A 14,863-nucleotide genomic window follows, 5' to 3' on the forward strand; every position below is an offset into this window, starting at 1 on the left:
CTCATGCTGTACCTCCAACCAAGAGAACCAATCAGCTGGCCTTAGGGTGCTGACAATAAAGTACTAAGTGACTTAATGAAGGAGTGGTAGTTAGGACTCAAATCTCAACTTCCCATTTTCAGGTTCTCCTTGGTTCCCAGCTCCTTCCATCCTCCACCTCCCACTGTCTCCCTCTTTGGACTCTAATGATCCCTTTTCCACCACTCCATTGGCCTCAGCCCTTGAGGCCTCCCTGCCCCTTACCGTGTGATGAGCACAGCCGTGTCATGGTTGGCCACACCGTTCTCTGGGATGGCGTTGCCATGGCCACTGTGGCTCACGATGGATTTCTGCCACTTACAGAAGCTGTCCAGTGACTTCCCAGCATGATGGGTGATCTCCAGGGTAGGCTGGGGATGAGAGGATTGAGGTGCATAGATGCCCCACCACCCTGGAGACATCAGGCAGCAATGTGTGGATAGAGAGAGGGTGAAACACATCCCAGATACCACACCTGGTCCTCCGTGAGCAGGATAAGGCGAGTGACAAGGATGTTGACGATGTTTCCCAGACTCGAGTCCTGGAAAAGTTTGGCAACCTGACCTCCAAGAAACAAGAGAGACCAAGTCTTAAGAGGAGCCCAGAACAGTAAAGGTCAGTGTTGAGGGACAGTGGTCTTTTATCCTGTCACTTGCATTATTTTATTTATTTATTATATAGAGTGTTCTGTCTATCTGTATGCTTGCTGGCCAGAAGAGGGCACCAGATATCATTACAGATGGCTGTGAGCCACCATGTGGTTGCTGGGAATTGAACTCAGGACCTCTGGAAGAGCAGTCAGTGCTCTTAACCTCTGAGCCATCTCTCCAGCCCCACTTGCATTATTTTAATAAGATGCTGATTGGCCAGCTGATGAAAGGTACCAAGTCACATGGCTAACACAGACAAGAATAATGGGCTAATGTAAGATGTAAGAGTTAGTTAATAAGAAGCCTGAGCTAATAGGCCAACCAGTTTATAATCAATATAGTAGATCTCTGTGTATTTCTTTGGGACTGAACAGCTGCAGGACTGGGCAGGACAGAAACCTCTGTCAACAGAATTGGCACGCCAATGTGGAGCTGACTATATCCACTTAAAACCTGAGAAAACTTGGAAAACAAAACTAAAACTTTTGTTCTTTTTAAAAGAGTATGATGAAATGTCCCGGGCAGCTTGCGGAGCAGCTGCAAGTGGCAGCGCCATGCGGCGGGGGTGTCAGGGTCCCTGGGCAAGCGGCAGAGTCAGGCGGCTGGCTACGGTGAACGGCAGAGTAAATGGACATAAGGCTATACATAAAGCTAGACAATTATTACTTAAAAAAGGGAGATATAGACAAACATAAAACAAAGACACACACACATACACACACGCGCGCGCATGCACACACACACGTGCGCGCGCGCGCGAGAGAGAGATGGCGGCGGGGGGAGGTCCAAAGTGGCTAGGGTGGGCGTGGTTAGTTCTTAAAGTGATAGCAAAGAATAACAAAAACAAAACACAAAGTTTGGCCGCATTTTTTCTTTTTTCCAAATGGGTTTTGCTTGCTGGCGGCATGCTACGGCTCCTTTAAGAGAGGTCTTACTGATACAGAAGTAGCAGAAGAAAAAGCTGCATGGTTTTGAAACTGTTTCCTGGGTTGTGCTTCTGGAGGTCTGGCTATGGAGCATTTAAATGGGGTTTGTGGGCAACATGCTGTAAGTTATTTGGTGGTAGCATGGGCCAACTGGCTATCAAAGTTGGGGTGGTGGGGACGGCTCCCACCCAGCAGTCTTAGAGGCAGTGAACGGATTTCTGCCATGATGGACTGGACAGAGACAAAAGACAAAATAGCCTTAGTCCTAGCCAAGCTGCTTTAGCATTTTAAGAAGGGGTCCTGGTCAGAAAAAGGATTAGAGATGCACAATAGGGCAGATTCAGTCAAAAGAAACCTCTAAAAGCAACCTTTTAAGGTAAAAAGGCAACCTTTACAGTATGCTTAAAAATATATGTAGGCTCGGGGGAGAAAAGAAAAAGGATAAAGACCTTAAAATAAAAAAGAAAGAGAGTAGTTGGGTGTGGTGACATACACCTTTAATCCCAACACTTGGAAGGCAGAGGCAGGCAGATCTCTGTGAGTTCAAGGACAGCCTGGTCTATAGAGTGAGTTCCAGTACAGCCAAGATGCACAAAGAAACCCTGTCTCAAAAAGCCAAAAATTAAAAACAAGAATAAAAGAAATAGACTTTAAAATAAAGCTACGTAAAGATGGAAAATACACAGAGTCTGGATACTGTATGTTATTGTGTTGTCTTTAAATTGTTTGATGGCTGAGGAAGGAGCAAAAGCTGCTAAAAGATATTTGATTATAAATGCTTCTGGATTAATCTAACATATATATTTTGAAAACACCTTGACTTAAAAATTTAAGTCAAAAGATATGTTACTTTGGAGAAGAGGTTTTGATTTTTGTTTCCATAGGAAATGATTGGCTATGGATTCATTCTAAATTAATAAAAATAAGGTTTGATCAAGGAAGATCCCCTGAGAAATCTCCACTAGGAACAGATGGCCTAGATGTCTGAGTTCTACATCAAGAACAGCCTCAAGGTTGCTGGCTGAGATGATGAAGCCTCAGAGAATACTCCAGTCAGGACTTGATTATAATTCTAAGTTTTCTTTAGGTCCCCATAAGATTATCAGCTCCCCAATCAGCAGGAAGTAGCCTGGGAAACTGCATCCACATTTCCAAAAAATGGATTACGGATATTTATCTTTGTTTAGAGTGTTGGTTACAAGATGTTATGAATAATGGTCTGGACAAAAAGCTAAACAAAGGATATTAGATTCAGAATTCTTGTTTTGAAATAAAAGCGGGGGAGTGCTGTGGGATAACTGTCTTTTATCCTGTCACTTGTATTATTTTAATAAGATGCTCATTGGCCAGTAGCTAGGCAGGAAGTAAAGGCAGGAAGTAGAGGTGGGATGATGAGAACAGGAGAATTCTGGGAAGAGGAAAGAGTCAGTCTGTAGTCATCACTGAGACAGAGAAGAAGCAAGATGAGAAAGCCTTGCTGATGAAGGATACCAAGTCACATGGATAACATAGACAAGAATATCGGGTTCATGTAAGATGTAGGAATTAGTTAATAAGAAGTCTGAGCTAATAGGCCAGCCGGTTTATAACTAATGTAATAGACCTCTGTGTGTTTCTTTGGGACTGAACAGCTATCTGCAGGACTGGGCAGGACAGAAACCTCTGTCAACAGACAGAACTATGGTGATGACTCAGTTGGCAAAGTGCTTGTCATTCAAGCACGAGAACCTGAGTTCAATTCCCCAGACTCACATTAAAACAAATAAAAGACAGGCAGAGGGATAAACCTGGAGGCTCACTAGCCAGCCAGGTTAGCTGAATGTACAAGTTCCTGGTTCAGTGAAACAGCTTCTCTCAGAAAGTAGGGCAGAGAACAAAAGCTGAGGAACTATTGTCAGCTGATGGTTTCTGGGAGTGGGGGGAGGGAGAAGGAGAGAGGGAGGGAGAGAGAGAGACTCAGGTTAAACAAACAAACCAGGTCTGGCAGCACACTTCAAACCTCAGCACTCAGGAGGCAGAGAGTTCCAGGTGGCTAAGGCTACACAGTGAGAGACCCTATTTCAAAAGGAGAGGGGGAGGGGGATAATAGCTGAGCTTGGGAGGGAGACATGGTCGGGGAAATATGAGAAGAGTTGTGGGGGAAGAGAGTAGAGGGTGGATATGATCAAAACACACTGTTTATACACATGAAATTCTCAAGGTTCAAATAAAAAATGTACATATAAAAAGATGAAGAGCCACTGAGGAAGACTCGAGCGTCAGCCTTTGTCCTTGACCCTGGCACATGGATGTTCCTCTGCCCCGAAACGGAAGAGTAAAAGCAGTGACTGTTTCCTTTGAGTACCTACTATATGCTGGGTGCTGGATGTACCTGCTGCCTGTACCACGTCAGCCCCACCTTAAAGATGAGGGTGCTGACGTACAGAATGCAGGGCACACGGCTGGCGGTGCCACAGGTGAGAGTCCAGTCTGCGTTGCTTACCCGTCCCAGCTCGGTTTCTCTCTACTTTACCCTCATCTCCCCTTCTCGGCTCCCCCTACACACCCAGCGGCTGCACGAAGATGTGCAAGTGTCCCTACTGCTCTGCAGTTCAGCAAGGTGGAGGTGCCAAGGCAGGAGACAACGAAGAAGCAGTGAGGCACAAGGAGGAAGTGGCTAAGTGGACCCAAGTGACAGAGATCAGGCAAAGCAGCAATCATGAGAGCCTTGGGCTAGCCTTCTGCCAGCTGGAAATCCCCAGGAAGCCTGGCAAGTTTTAGGGAACTTTCAAAGCCCCAGCAAAGGATGTGGGGTTAGGACAGAACACAGAGACAATGTTATGCCAACATTGTTTGCCATTTATTAGTCTGCTAAACTTTGTCTTTAAAATTTTTAAATTACATTTGTGTGTGCGTGTGCAAGTACGTGTGTGTACATTTGCTCTTGAATGTGTGGATGTCAGACAACTTCTGGAGGTCAGCTTTCTCCTTCTACCATGTGGGACTCTGCCAACAGAATTCGGGCTGTCAAGCCTTGTGCAGCACCTTTACCTGCTGAACCATCTTGCTCTTTCTTTTGCTTCAGTGAAACAGGAACCCATTCATCATACCTTACTATATACTGTGTGTTCTACCACTAACCAGTGTCCTCTTTAGTTGTTGTAGACTGTTAACAGGAGAAGGGTTTGAGGACCAGGGAGGGACAGGGCCTTGATCAAGTTCTAGTAGAGAGCTGAGTACAGACAGCACTATGGACCAGCACTATGACTCCCATGGATTCAGCCAAGCACAGATTAAATATATGTACAATGGGGTGTGGTATGGGAGGTAGGAAGAGATTGGGTTCAAGGCCAGTCTCACGTAAATAAAGAGCTGAGTCTGTGGAAGGACACAACGGAGAAGAAGAGGCAGGAGTGGAAAAAGAAAGAAATTATCTCACAAAAATCTGCATGTTGGGCAGATGGCTAGATGGAAATCTGAGTTTGGATTCCCAGCACCCATACCTATAATGGCAGTGCTGAGGGAGCAGGGGCAGGCAGATTCCTAGAGCTCACCATTGGGCCAACCAGTTTAGCCACTTTCAGTGTGAGACCTTGTCTCAAAAAACGAGATGGAGGTACTGTAGGGACAGTTTCCGTTATCTGAGAGTTAGGAGCACTGACTGTTCTTGGGTACCCAGGTTCGAGTCCTAGCACCCACTTGGCAGCTCCAACCGCCTGTAACTCCATTTCCAGGGGCTCCAATGCATGCACACGGTGCAAAGGCAGACATTCAGGCAAAACACCCATACATGCAAAATAATAAATAATTGAAAAGAAATCAGATGGAGAGCGATTGATGAAGACACTAGTGTCCACCTCTGGACTCCACATGTACGTGAACACACACACATACATGCCACACACACAAAATCACAGTGTACTAAACACATACAGACTTCCCATTATGATTGTCTAAATAATACTGTCTAAAGGTAGTTTAAAGTCTCTGGGAGGACGCACATAGGTTACATGAAATTCCCCCTAGTCTAATGTGAGAGATTAGACTCGCTTTCCTGTACACTTTTGGTGTTTTGGTACAGCCTCTGAGTACTGAGACAGTGGGCTCTGGGGATCCCAGGCAGGGCCTATGTGTATTAGGCGTGCCATGCACTGCTCTAAATGCAGCGTTTGGGTCTACTGTAGTCTTTACATGTACTTAACGCAAGGCAGAGAGGTGAAGTACACCCTGCTCGCTTAAGGCGGCAGTTCTCAACCTGTGGGCTCTGCATATCAGATATTTGCATTATGATTCACAACAGTAGCAAAATTGTAGTTATGAAGTAGCAACGAAATAATCTTATGGTTGGGGTCATGACAACATGAAAAACCACAACAAAGGGTCGCAGCATTAGGAAGATCGAAACCACTGACCTAAGGAGACAGAGGTGCATTTAAGCCCACACAGGCCACCTCGAGTATTTGGTGCGAGGCGTCTGCCCGGCACTAGACACAGACCTCTGCTCTCCCTCTTCCCACTCTATTGTTTTGGCCCCTGGCTGCAGATCAGCAGTGAGGGTGTGGCACCGAGAGATTGGCTGCAGGTCCCCAGGACTGCAGGCTCAGGAAGGGGAAGGCACTTACAATGTTCATGATGGCCAACACATACTGCTCCACGTCTCTCCGCCCGTGGTAGGCCACCATCATCTTGTCGGCCACCACCAGTGTCTCCACATAGCGCTCCCTGCTGACCGATCGCTTCAGGCCCGGCTGGCCTCGCTCGGTCTCATTCCCCAGGGGTCTGGCAGGTGGTGGCTTCAGTGTCCGCAACCACCACGGACGGCCCTTCCACGGTTTCTCATCTGGGAGACAAAGCGGCGACTCTTCTGCCTAACAGCCTCGGTAGGCTGCGTCTGCTCCGAACGCTCGTCCTCCCTGTTTCCCCCTTCCCAGAGCTCACTTCATAGGGCTTTCCTATTCTCTTACCCATCCATCGCTCATGTTCTGAACATGACTGCCCTTCAGCGGACTGCTTGAGTTTGTATTGTGCATGTGGAGGCAAGAGGTTGGCACTGGGCCCCTTCCTCGATGGCTCTCTACTGTGTTTATGGAGGCTGGGTTTCTCCCTAGAGCCCCTGTCTCTGTGTCCCTAGCCCTGAGGTTTTAGGTGTCTGACCATACTTGCCTAGGTGCTTAGGGATTATAAACTTATGAACCACGATCCTCATACTTGCACGGTGAGGACCTGACTCACCAAGTCATCCCCTCAGCCTGGCTTTTGTGTGCATAGTTTGTAGGGTCTTCTGCAACTCGGGTAAGCATTTTACCGTTGAACTCACTCCTAGCTCTTGCTGGCACCTTGGCTGCATAACCACTCAAGTGTCTGCTATGACCACGCTGCAGTTTAATTGTGTGACCTGACAATAATTCTCAGCAAGGAATGGTTTCCCTATTGAACTCCTATCACAGACAGCTGGTCACTCCCCTGCCTCACAGCATCACCCTCTTGGGATCGATATCCTTTCTAGCCCCTGCTCGCAGACGGATGGAGCTCTACAATCCACAACAGTGTCTTTCCTAATTAGGCAGCACCTTGCTGACCTCTGTGGTGGAAAGACTGCTGCTTATATCCGCCTCAAAGGAATAACGTCACATCGCCTCCCTGCCCCTCCCCAAAGACACAGGAGTACCTCTCACTCCACAGGCTGTGTCCAGGTGGGGGTGGCGCAGAGAGGAGCGCTTGTAGACCACGTGGGGGCCACTCTCTTCTGGGCCACGGCGACCTTTGGGCCCACCTTGCAGGGGCTCAATCAGATATTCTTCCTCGCCTGCCACAATCAGACCGTGCTGGGTGGAAACAGAGAGCTCGGTTCAGGTTGTGGTATCCCGGACCCTCTCTCTATGACTGCATCCCTTCCTTCCCCCTTTTGCAGTACTAGGAATCAAACCTAGGACCTTGTTCATGCTAGGCAGGCACTCTACCACTGAACTATGTCCCCAGCCCCTCTTTTGTTCGGTTTTTTGTTTTTCTGAGGTGGAATCTTATGTAGCCCAGGCTATCTTGGAGCTCACTCTGTGGCCCAGGCTTCTCTGAAACCCAACGATGTCGCTGAGGACTCAGAACTTCTGTCTCCGCCCCTCACGTGGTTGGGTTGTGGGCTTGTGTCACCACGCATCTGGTTTGTATTCTGTCTTTGTGTGTGTGTGTGTGTACGTGTGTGTGTGTACACACACACTGTGCAGAGGTGCTCGGCCTGAGCTCTTGTGCACAGGCCAGATGAGGAAGTCTACCTCCACCAGTCTGCTTTATCTCCTCCTGACAGGGTCCCTCACTGGATCTGGAACCTGCTGTTTTCTGGCTGGAGTGCCTGGCTACGAAGCCCTCTAAAATCCACCCTCTCTGCCTACCACCTAGCACTGCAGGTACACAGGGTGGGATGCGAAATCAACTCCTTGTGTATAAACTCTACTGAGAGACTCAGCCCCATCCTTAAAAGAAAGTAAAAAAATTTAAAAAATTTAAAATACCATCTCATTATTTCTCCCCCTTCCTCCCTTCAATCCCTCCTAAACTTTCTAATTCCCTAAAAACGTGTTTTTACATTTGTGTGTGGATGTGTGCAGGTGTGCACATGCACAGCACATGTGTGGAGATCAGAGGATGGCCTGAGGAAGTTATTCTCTCCCTCCACGGTGAGGATCCTGGGGATTGACCACACACACGTCTCTAGGTTTGGCGGCAAGCACCTCTGTCTACTGAGCCTTCTCACTGGACCTACTGTTACCAACTTTATCATGCATGCTATGCTATTTGTCCACTTTCTTGAGAAAGAGGTCTCTTTACTTCCATCCTCACATGAGGTTATACTTTTTCCTTTAAGCACATCTTCAGCTGCATCTCAAAGGACTGATCAGCTCAAGATACTTTTAAAACACCCAAATATGATTGTTCCATTCTGTTGATCATATGTTTTTCTTAACTTCCAGAGGGAAGTGAGCGGTTCCCCCTGCTTCCCAGAATCCTCAGCTTACCAGGCCCCCACACGTGCTGATGGCCACGTGGGAGCTCCCAGCTTGGCCTTGCAGGTGGCCGGCGTAGAGGCAGTGGGCTCGGGCTGCCCGCTGCCAGGCCAGGCCCTCCCGTGTCCAGTATTCCACGGAGACATGCCCTGCCAGTAGACGGGGGCTGCGGGTCAGATTCAGCAGGAAGTGAGTGCTGGGTGCGGCCACCTTGTAGAATAGGCGCGACTCGGCTGTGGCCCCTGCACCCCGACGCTGCCTCCGGGGGGCAGGTGGAGAGAAGGCCAGCATTGCCCCGTTGTGGTCCACGCGGGTTGGGAAGGCAATCTCATAGCTCTCCAAACTGGACAGGAGTTCATCTATAGGTAAAGGGATCAGAGACTGGGGTGGGTCCCTGCTCCGAAGCATGGCCAGTGATGTTGGCCTCATGAATCTAGGTCACCAAATATTCAACCTATAAACTCCTAGGATACGTGAATTCCCCAACCCTAGCCCACTGACTTTTCTTTTTCTCAAGAACCAACCGGCTTCCTTAGTTCCTTGTTCCCTTCAGATTGCCACCAGCGGAGGTTTCCTACCTTGAGATCTGAAGGCATGCGTGACCTTGAATGTGAGGCCCAGCCCCAGGGCAAGGGCCCAGCGGAGGATCTGGCAGGCAGAAGCCATGGGAGCTACGTGTCCACATGTCTCTCCCCAGCCCCGGCTGCTGGCAGCCCCTGCAGTGCTGCCTCCCCTGTTCACAGTCTGGGCAGCATCACCGGTCTCCTGGGAAGAGAGACTGAGTCAGGAGGAGCCTTGGTCCCATTGCCCAGCAGAACCTCTCCACGACCAAGGCCCTTCTACCAGAAGATTCCTGAGTAGTTCCAGTGTCTGCTTCCATCTCCCATCTCCTCCCCACCATGTCCACCCTCGAGGGCACCCACACCACAAGAAGTCACCTTCTCAAGCAGATGATCTAGAATTACCTGGGAGGTGAAGTGGGAAGGCACAGCCTAAAAGTGGGTGTAACCAATAACGGGGCGAGGGATCCTGGACTGGACTGCGTGAGAAAGTGAGCTAGTGCCCAAGTCTGACAACCTGAGTTCAACCTTCCAAACCCACAGAGCAAACAGGGAGATCTGACTGACTTCTGGAAGTCGTCTCCCGATTTCCACACTTGTGCCTGTGGCACGAGTGTGTAATTGTGCATATGTGCTCTCTCTCTCTCTCTCTTGCATGTAGGCGCGCGCGCGCAATCACACACACACACACACACACACACGACAAATGAATGTAATTATTAAAGACAGGGAGGGAGCTGGGGTTGGGTCTCTGCGCCCGCCCCCACACAGGGTTTCTCTGTAGCTTTGGAGCCTGTCCTGGCTTGCTCTGTAGACCAGGCTGACTTCGAACTCACAGAGATCCACCTGCCTCTACCTCCCGAGTGCTGGGATTAAAGGCGTGCACCACCATAGCCCGGCTGGGCCTCTGGTTTCTGATTGTGGATGTGATGCGTCCAGATGCTACAAGGTCCTGGTTATCGGACTTCTGTGACGCGGCAGACGGTACCCTTGAACCGTGAGCTAAAATCAGCCTTTTATCCCTTAAATTACTGTTGTCGGGGTATTTTGTCATAGCAGCAGGAAAAAAAAACTTAAGACAAACACTGGCGAATTTCACTTTCAGAATAATAAGTCCCCTCCTTGTATAGATGAGAGGTGATGAAGATGGACCAGGGTCACCCTTAGAATGAGGTAGAAATCAGAGTCACTCAACAGCTAATGACTGGCCCGGGCTGTGGTGGGGCTGGTGGTAAAGGAAATGATCTCATGGCTCCTCGCACGAGGATGGTTATCTCCCACCTTTCTGAAGCTTTGCTCCTGGGAGTGACAGACACTTTGCTGTGGAGAAAGGAGGGTGTCTCAGATTGTGATGTGCTCTCTAGAGAAACCAGTTAGACACTGGGAGGCAGAGGGTCAAAGGACAAAAACAGCTAACCATGGAGAGCAGAGGGTGCAGAAGGCAAGTGAACAGCAAAATCAAAAGTCTGAGGGAGGGCAGGCGGTGAGCCGGCTCAGCAGGTTGGCTATGGAAGCATTTGTGATGGAAACTTGCCTAACCAACCTGGGCTTGCTCCCTAGATCCTGCGTGGAAAGAGAACGGACTCCTGAAAGTTGCCCTCCGATGTCCACACACTAATCAATAAATATCCTTTGATCTCTATAGGCATAGGGTGGTACACATGTTCTCACATCCACACACATCAATAACAAAACAGGAGAAAGAGAAAAACCTTTAAGATCCTGTGAGACCTAGCTTGACTCACCAACCAAGTCTGATCACACACTCACACACACACACACACACACACACACACACACGCACGCACGCACACACACAAAACAACAACAATAACAAAAATAACTGCAACTAAAAAAAAACAAAGTAAGCAAGCAAACCAATCCTTGAAACCAAACAAAAAACTCAGGCCATTTGAAAGCCGGGGCAACGGTTAGGGAGAATTTCCAACCCATAATTAAGACCAAGGCAGGCACTAGGATCTTTCAGGCTTTCTTCAAGTCTCCCATTATCCTGGGATCTGACTTTGGATCCCTGGCTCCAGGTAGCTTGTGTGTCCTCCTTCTGGTTTTTCCAGACAAGGCCTCTCTGTATAGCCCTGGCTGTCCTGCTACTCACTCTTTTGTTCAGGATGGCTTTGAACTTAGAGATCCACCTGTCTCTGCCTCGCTAATGCTGGGATCAAATGTGTGCACCACCATGCCTGCCTTAGAGGTAGGTTGTTAATGTCCCACATTGTGGTCACATATTCCCAGAGGCTTTACCTTCACCCTACATTCCTAGCTTTGCTCTTTAAATTTTTAAAAAAATCACATTCCTTTATTTTGTGCATATGGAGGTCAGAGGACAACTCTCAGGAGTTGCTTCTCTCCTTCCACTATGTGGGACCAGAAGACAGATCTCAGGTCACCAAACTTTACCCACTGAGTCATCTCGGTTGCTCTCTAGCTTTGGTCTTGTTTTGCTTTTGCTCTCAGATGCGGCAGGCCTGCTTCTCAGGCATCTGCCCCAGCCTAGTCTGTTGCAGACACTTCTCTGGGCTAACCACTCTGTGCCAAGCCCCTTCCCTGCCCTCTGGTCTCCACCCTCCACCTCCTCTTCTGGACAAATCCAAGCCCCCCCTTAATCACACACAGTCTTGTTTTCTTTGCATTCCAGCCAAGTCTGAGAGTCGATCCCCAAACAGGGCAGTTTGGCAGCAGAGAGAGAAGCCGGAATTTCTCCAAGATGCTAGCGGAGAAAGCCACATTCCCTACTTCTGCTTGGGCCCTTACAGTAAGAGGAGGCTCTCTCACAGAGATTTTGAGACTCTGAAGTTTCGTTCGGCCAGGCTAATGTGTACCCTTAGTTGAGTGTTGGGTTCCTTTTGTCTTCCCCTCAACCCCCATTTCTGGGGGCCACACCAGTCAGTATAATGTGGAACCCTTGTCTATGGATTCTTCAGTTCAGTTTGGCACTAGGCAGGGAACCCAACCTGAAGGAGGACAAAGGGAAGGAGGCAGGTTGATCTTCAGCTCTAACCTGAGCTATGTGTGTGTGTTTGTTTGTTTATTTATTTATCTCACATACCCCAGGTTCATCTCAGACTTTTTATGTAGCTAAGAACTTGAATTTCTGACTCTCTTGCTTCCACGTTCCACGTACTGGGAGGCTGCCATACCCAGTCTATGCAGAGCTGGGGACTGAACCCAGGCCTGAAGCACTCTGCTAATTGAGCTATATCCCAAGCTTCCTTGAGATGAGGTTTTGGAGTTCAAAGCTTGCTGAGTCTTCTCATCTCTTCCTTGGGTCTGGAAAAATCCTCTTGGCCTTCATTCTTTTTCATTTCCTAAAGTAAAATCTCCCACTTCCCCAAAGGCCTTCCCTTTTCTTCTTGCCTCTTTCCCGCCACTCCTTCCATGGAGACAACTAAACCCGAAACCGATCAAGAGACAGGGGAGTCGGCTCAGCAGTTAAGAGCGCTTAATGCTCTTCCAGAGGACTTGAGTTGTGTTCTCTCCCAGCGCCCACTTTAGGCAGAGTACCACCACTTACAACTCCAGTTCCAGGGTCTAGTGCCCTCTTCTGGCCTCCATGGGCACCTACATAAACATGGGACACATAATTCATGCCAAAATAGACACATACACATTTATATAAGTAAATATGTATCTTAAATATATTTAAATTTTAGAAAGATTCTGATCCCCTCCGGCCTTCACTACCTCACTTCCACTCAAGGGAGCAGCAGTCTCAAAGGGAGTTAGACATGGGACCCAGCCTCCCAGCCTCCTCCCCTCCCATTCTAGTCCTACCAGGGCAGAACCCACTTGTGGTGCCTTTGAGACCCCGCCCCTCCCAATAACTGCACAGGCTATCCAGTGTCTCTGACTCAGGCGGGGATGGAGGACTGAGGGAGGTGGTGGGGGAGGTCACCCGTCCACAGGGTGAGAACTACTGGTAGGAGGGACACAGCTCCCAGATCCCAAGATGGGGCCATGGAAGAGACCAAAGAGAAGTCATGAGGTCTGGGGAAAGACAAGGCCTATCTGAGGATGGGTTCCTCAGAGGGGTCTTCCGCTGGCTGGGCACAAGATCACAGAGGGGTATCTACACTAGTGTGTATATGTGCTTGTATGACTCTGTGTGTGTGTGCGTATGTGTGTGTACCTAGGCTTGGTCCCTTTCCCCCAAATCCCTCCTTTAGCAGGCTGGAGGGAGGCCATCAGCCTGGGGGAGGGGGCAAGGGCTGGAGAAGGAAATGCCTCCCGGAAACTATGGCTCCATCCCATCCCTGGGATCCTGCAGGGACCAGCACTCCACACCAAGACCTCCGTAGGCCAGGCTGCCTGGGAAACCCAGCTGAAAAGGCTTCCCAACCGAGGATGAAGTCTCTTTGGCCAGGCCTAGGCAGCCATCAGCCGGGAGCAGCAGGCTTCCTTCAGGCTCTGCACATCTGGCCTGGCTGCGGTGAGCAGACAGACAAAGGCCCGGGCAGAGAGGAGGCCTGAGGGGGAGGGGGCCGTGCTGGTCACCAGCCCCATGACCACCAACCAGCTGCTCCACCTATAGGGAGACACCCTGCCTAGGAGTGAGTACTGTGGCCTAGATGACCAACTCCAAGGGAAGTGGCAGCCCCAGCCAGACACACAAACAAACACACACTCATATTCTACAGGGCAACCACACCTGTATAGCAGGAAAGCCTTGTTCACTAAACCCAAACACACACAACCTGCACAGAAACACACATTTTCACACGCACACCCAGACAGCACAGGCAATCCAGAAGCCTGGACAAACATGTACATCAGAGGCCTAAGTGCACAAAGTAAGACAACTCACAAGTCTAGAGGCCTACACATACTCATTTAACACAGAAACCCAACCCCCTACACATGTACACAAGTTTACATATTCACCGAAGAGGAGACAAACTAGAATTCTATAAACCCGGACACATATACACACAGGTGTTTCCACTAATCCCACTTCAGAGAAATGCAAATATTCAAACAGACACACTTAGCATCTACACACACACACACACACACACACACACACACACACACACACACTTTCTGAGAGCAAACTCCAGTTTACCCTCAGTTAAGCAAACACTCAACACACCTCAACAATCTGCCCACACAGAGTTGCTCCCAAATGCTGGAAGTCACAAGGGCACACAACCCGCAGAAGTACAACCTTTTGGATACACTGTTGACCCCATCTCCTCCGCCCTCCTCCCGCCCCAAACCTGAGCCAACCCACAGGCGTTCTGTATCTGCACACTCGGGGACATCCCGCACCAGCATAACACACGCACAGCGGGATCCACGCAGCGCATCTCGTCCCCGACACACACAGAGTCACTCATAGTAACTGCACTCCGGGGGCTGCGCCGCCCAGCTGGGTCCCCGATCGTCGGTACCTGTGTGCCCGGGGCCTCTGGTCCACCGTGGCCGCACAGTCTCGCCGCCCAGCGCGCAGGAAGGGAGGGAGCTAGCGCGCGGCGGCGTGGCCGGGGGAGGGGGCGCGGGAAGGCACTCACTTCCTGAGCAGCCTGCCAGGGTTATAAAAAAAACCCCCAAACCCCGCCCGCTGCTGCTGCCGCGGCCGCCGCCGCCCAGGGCCTCAGGCTGGACCCCAGCCAAAGACCCCGGAGCCTGGGTTACCCCGCCCTGCGAAGGGCGCCCCGCACGGGTGGAGATGCTGGGGAGGAACTTGGGGTGGGGGTTGGGATGGGAAGTTGGGG

The 14,863-nt window shown here is 49.8% G+C and overlaps 1 protein-coding gene across 3 annotated transcripts in view; it reads right to left on the reverse strand.

The window, feature by feature from the left end:
- Positions 1–14,658, reverse strand: part of Adamts10 (ADAM metallopeptidase with thrombospondin type 1 motif 10) — a 31,073-nt gene extending 16,415 nt beyond the window's left edge. For all 3 annotated transcript variants that reach the window (XM_048430094.3, XM_085692399.2, XM_085692400.2), the window contains exons 1-7: positions 14,540–14,658; positions 9,150–9,336; positions 8,584–8,930; positions 7,242–7,398; positions 6,196–6,413; positions 494–577; positions 244–389 (exon numbers count right to left, since the gene is read on the reverse strand). In XM_048430094.3, the coding sequence (XP_048286051.1) occupies positions 244–389; positions 494–577; positions 6,196–6,413; positions 7,242–7,398; positions 8,584–8,930; positions 9,150–9,237 (1,040 nt within the window). In that variant the 5' untranslated portion in view covers positions 9,238–9,336; positions 14,540–14,658. The remainder of the gene's footprint in view (positions 1–243; positions 390–493; positions 578–6,195; positions 6,414–7,241; positions 7,399–8,583; positions 8,931–9,149; positions 9,337–14,539) is intronic.
- Positions 14,659–14,863: the final 205 nt, after the last annotated feature.

This window comes from Myodes glareolus, chromosome 8 (assembly GCF_982192425.1).
Source record: "Myodes glareolus chromosome 8, mMyoGla1.1, whole genome shotgun sequence".
Lineage (NCBI taxonomy): Eukaryota > Metazoa > Chordata > Mammalia > Rodentia > Cricetidae > Myodes > Myodes glareolus.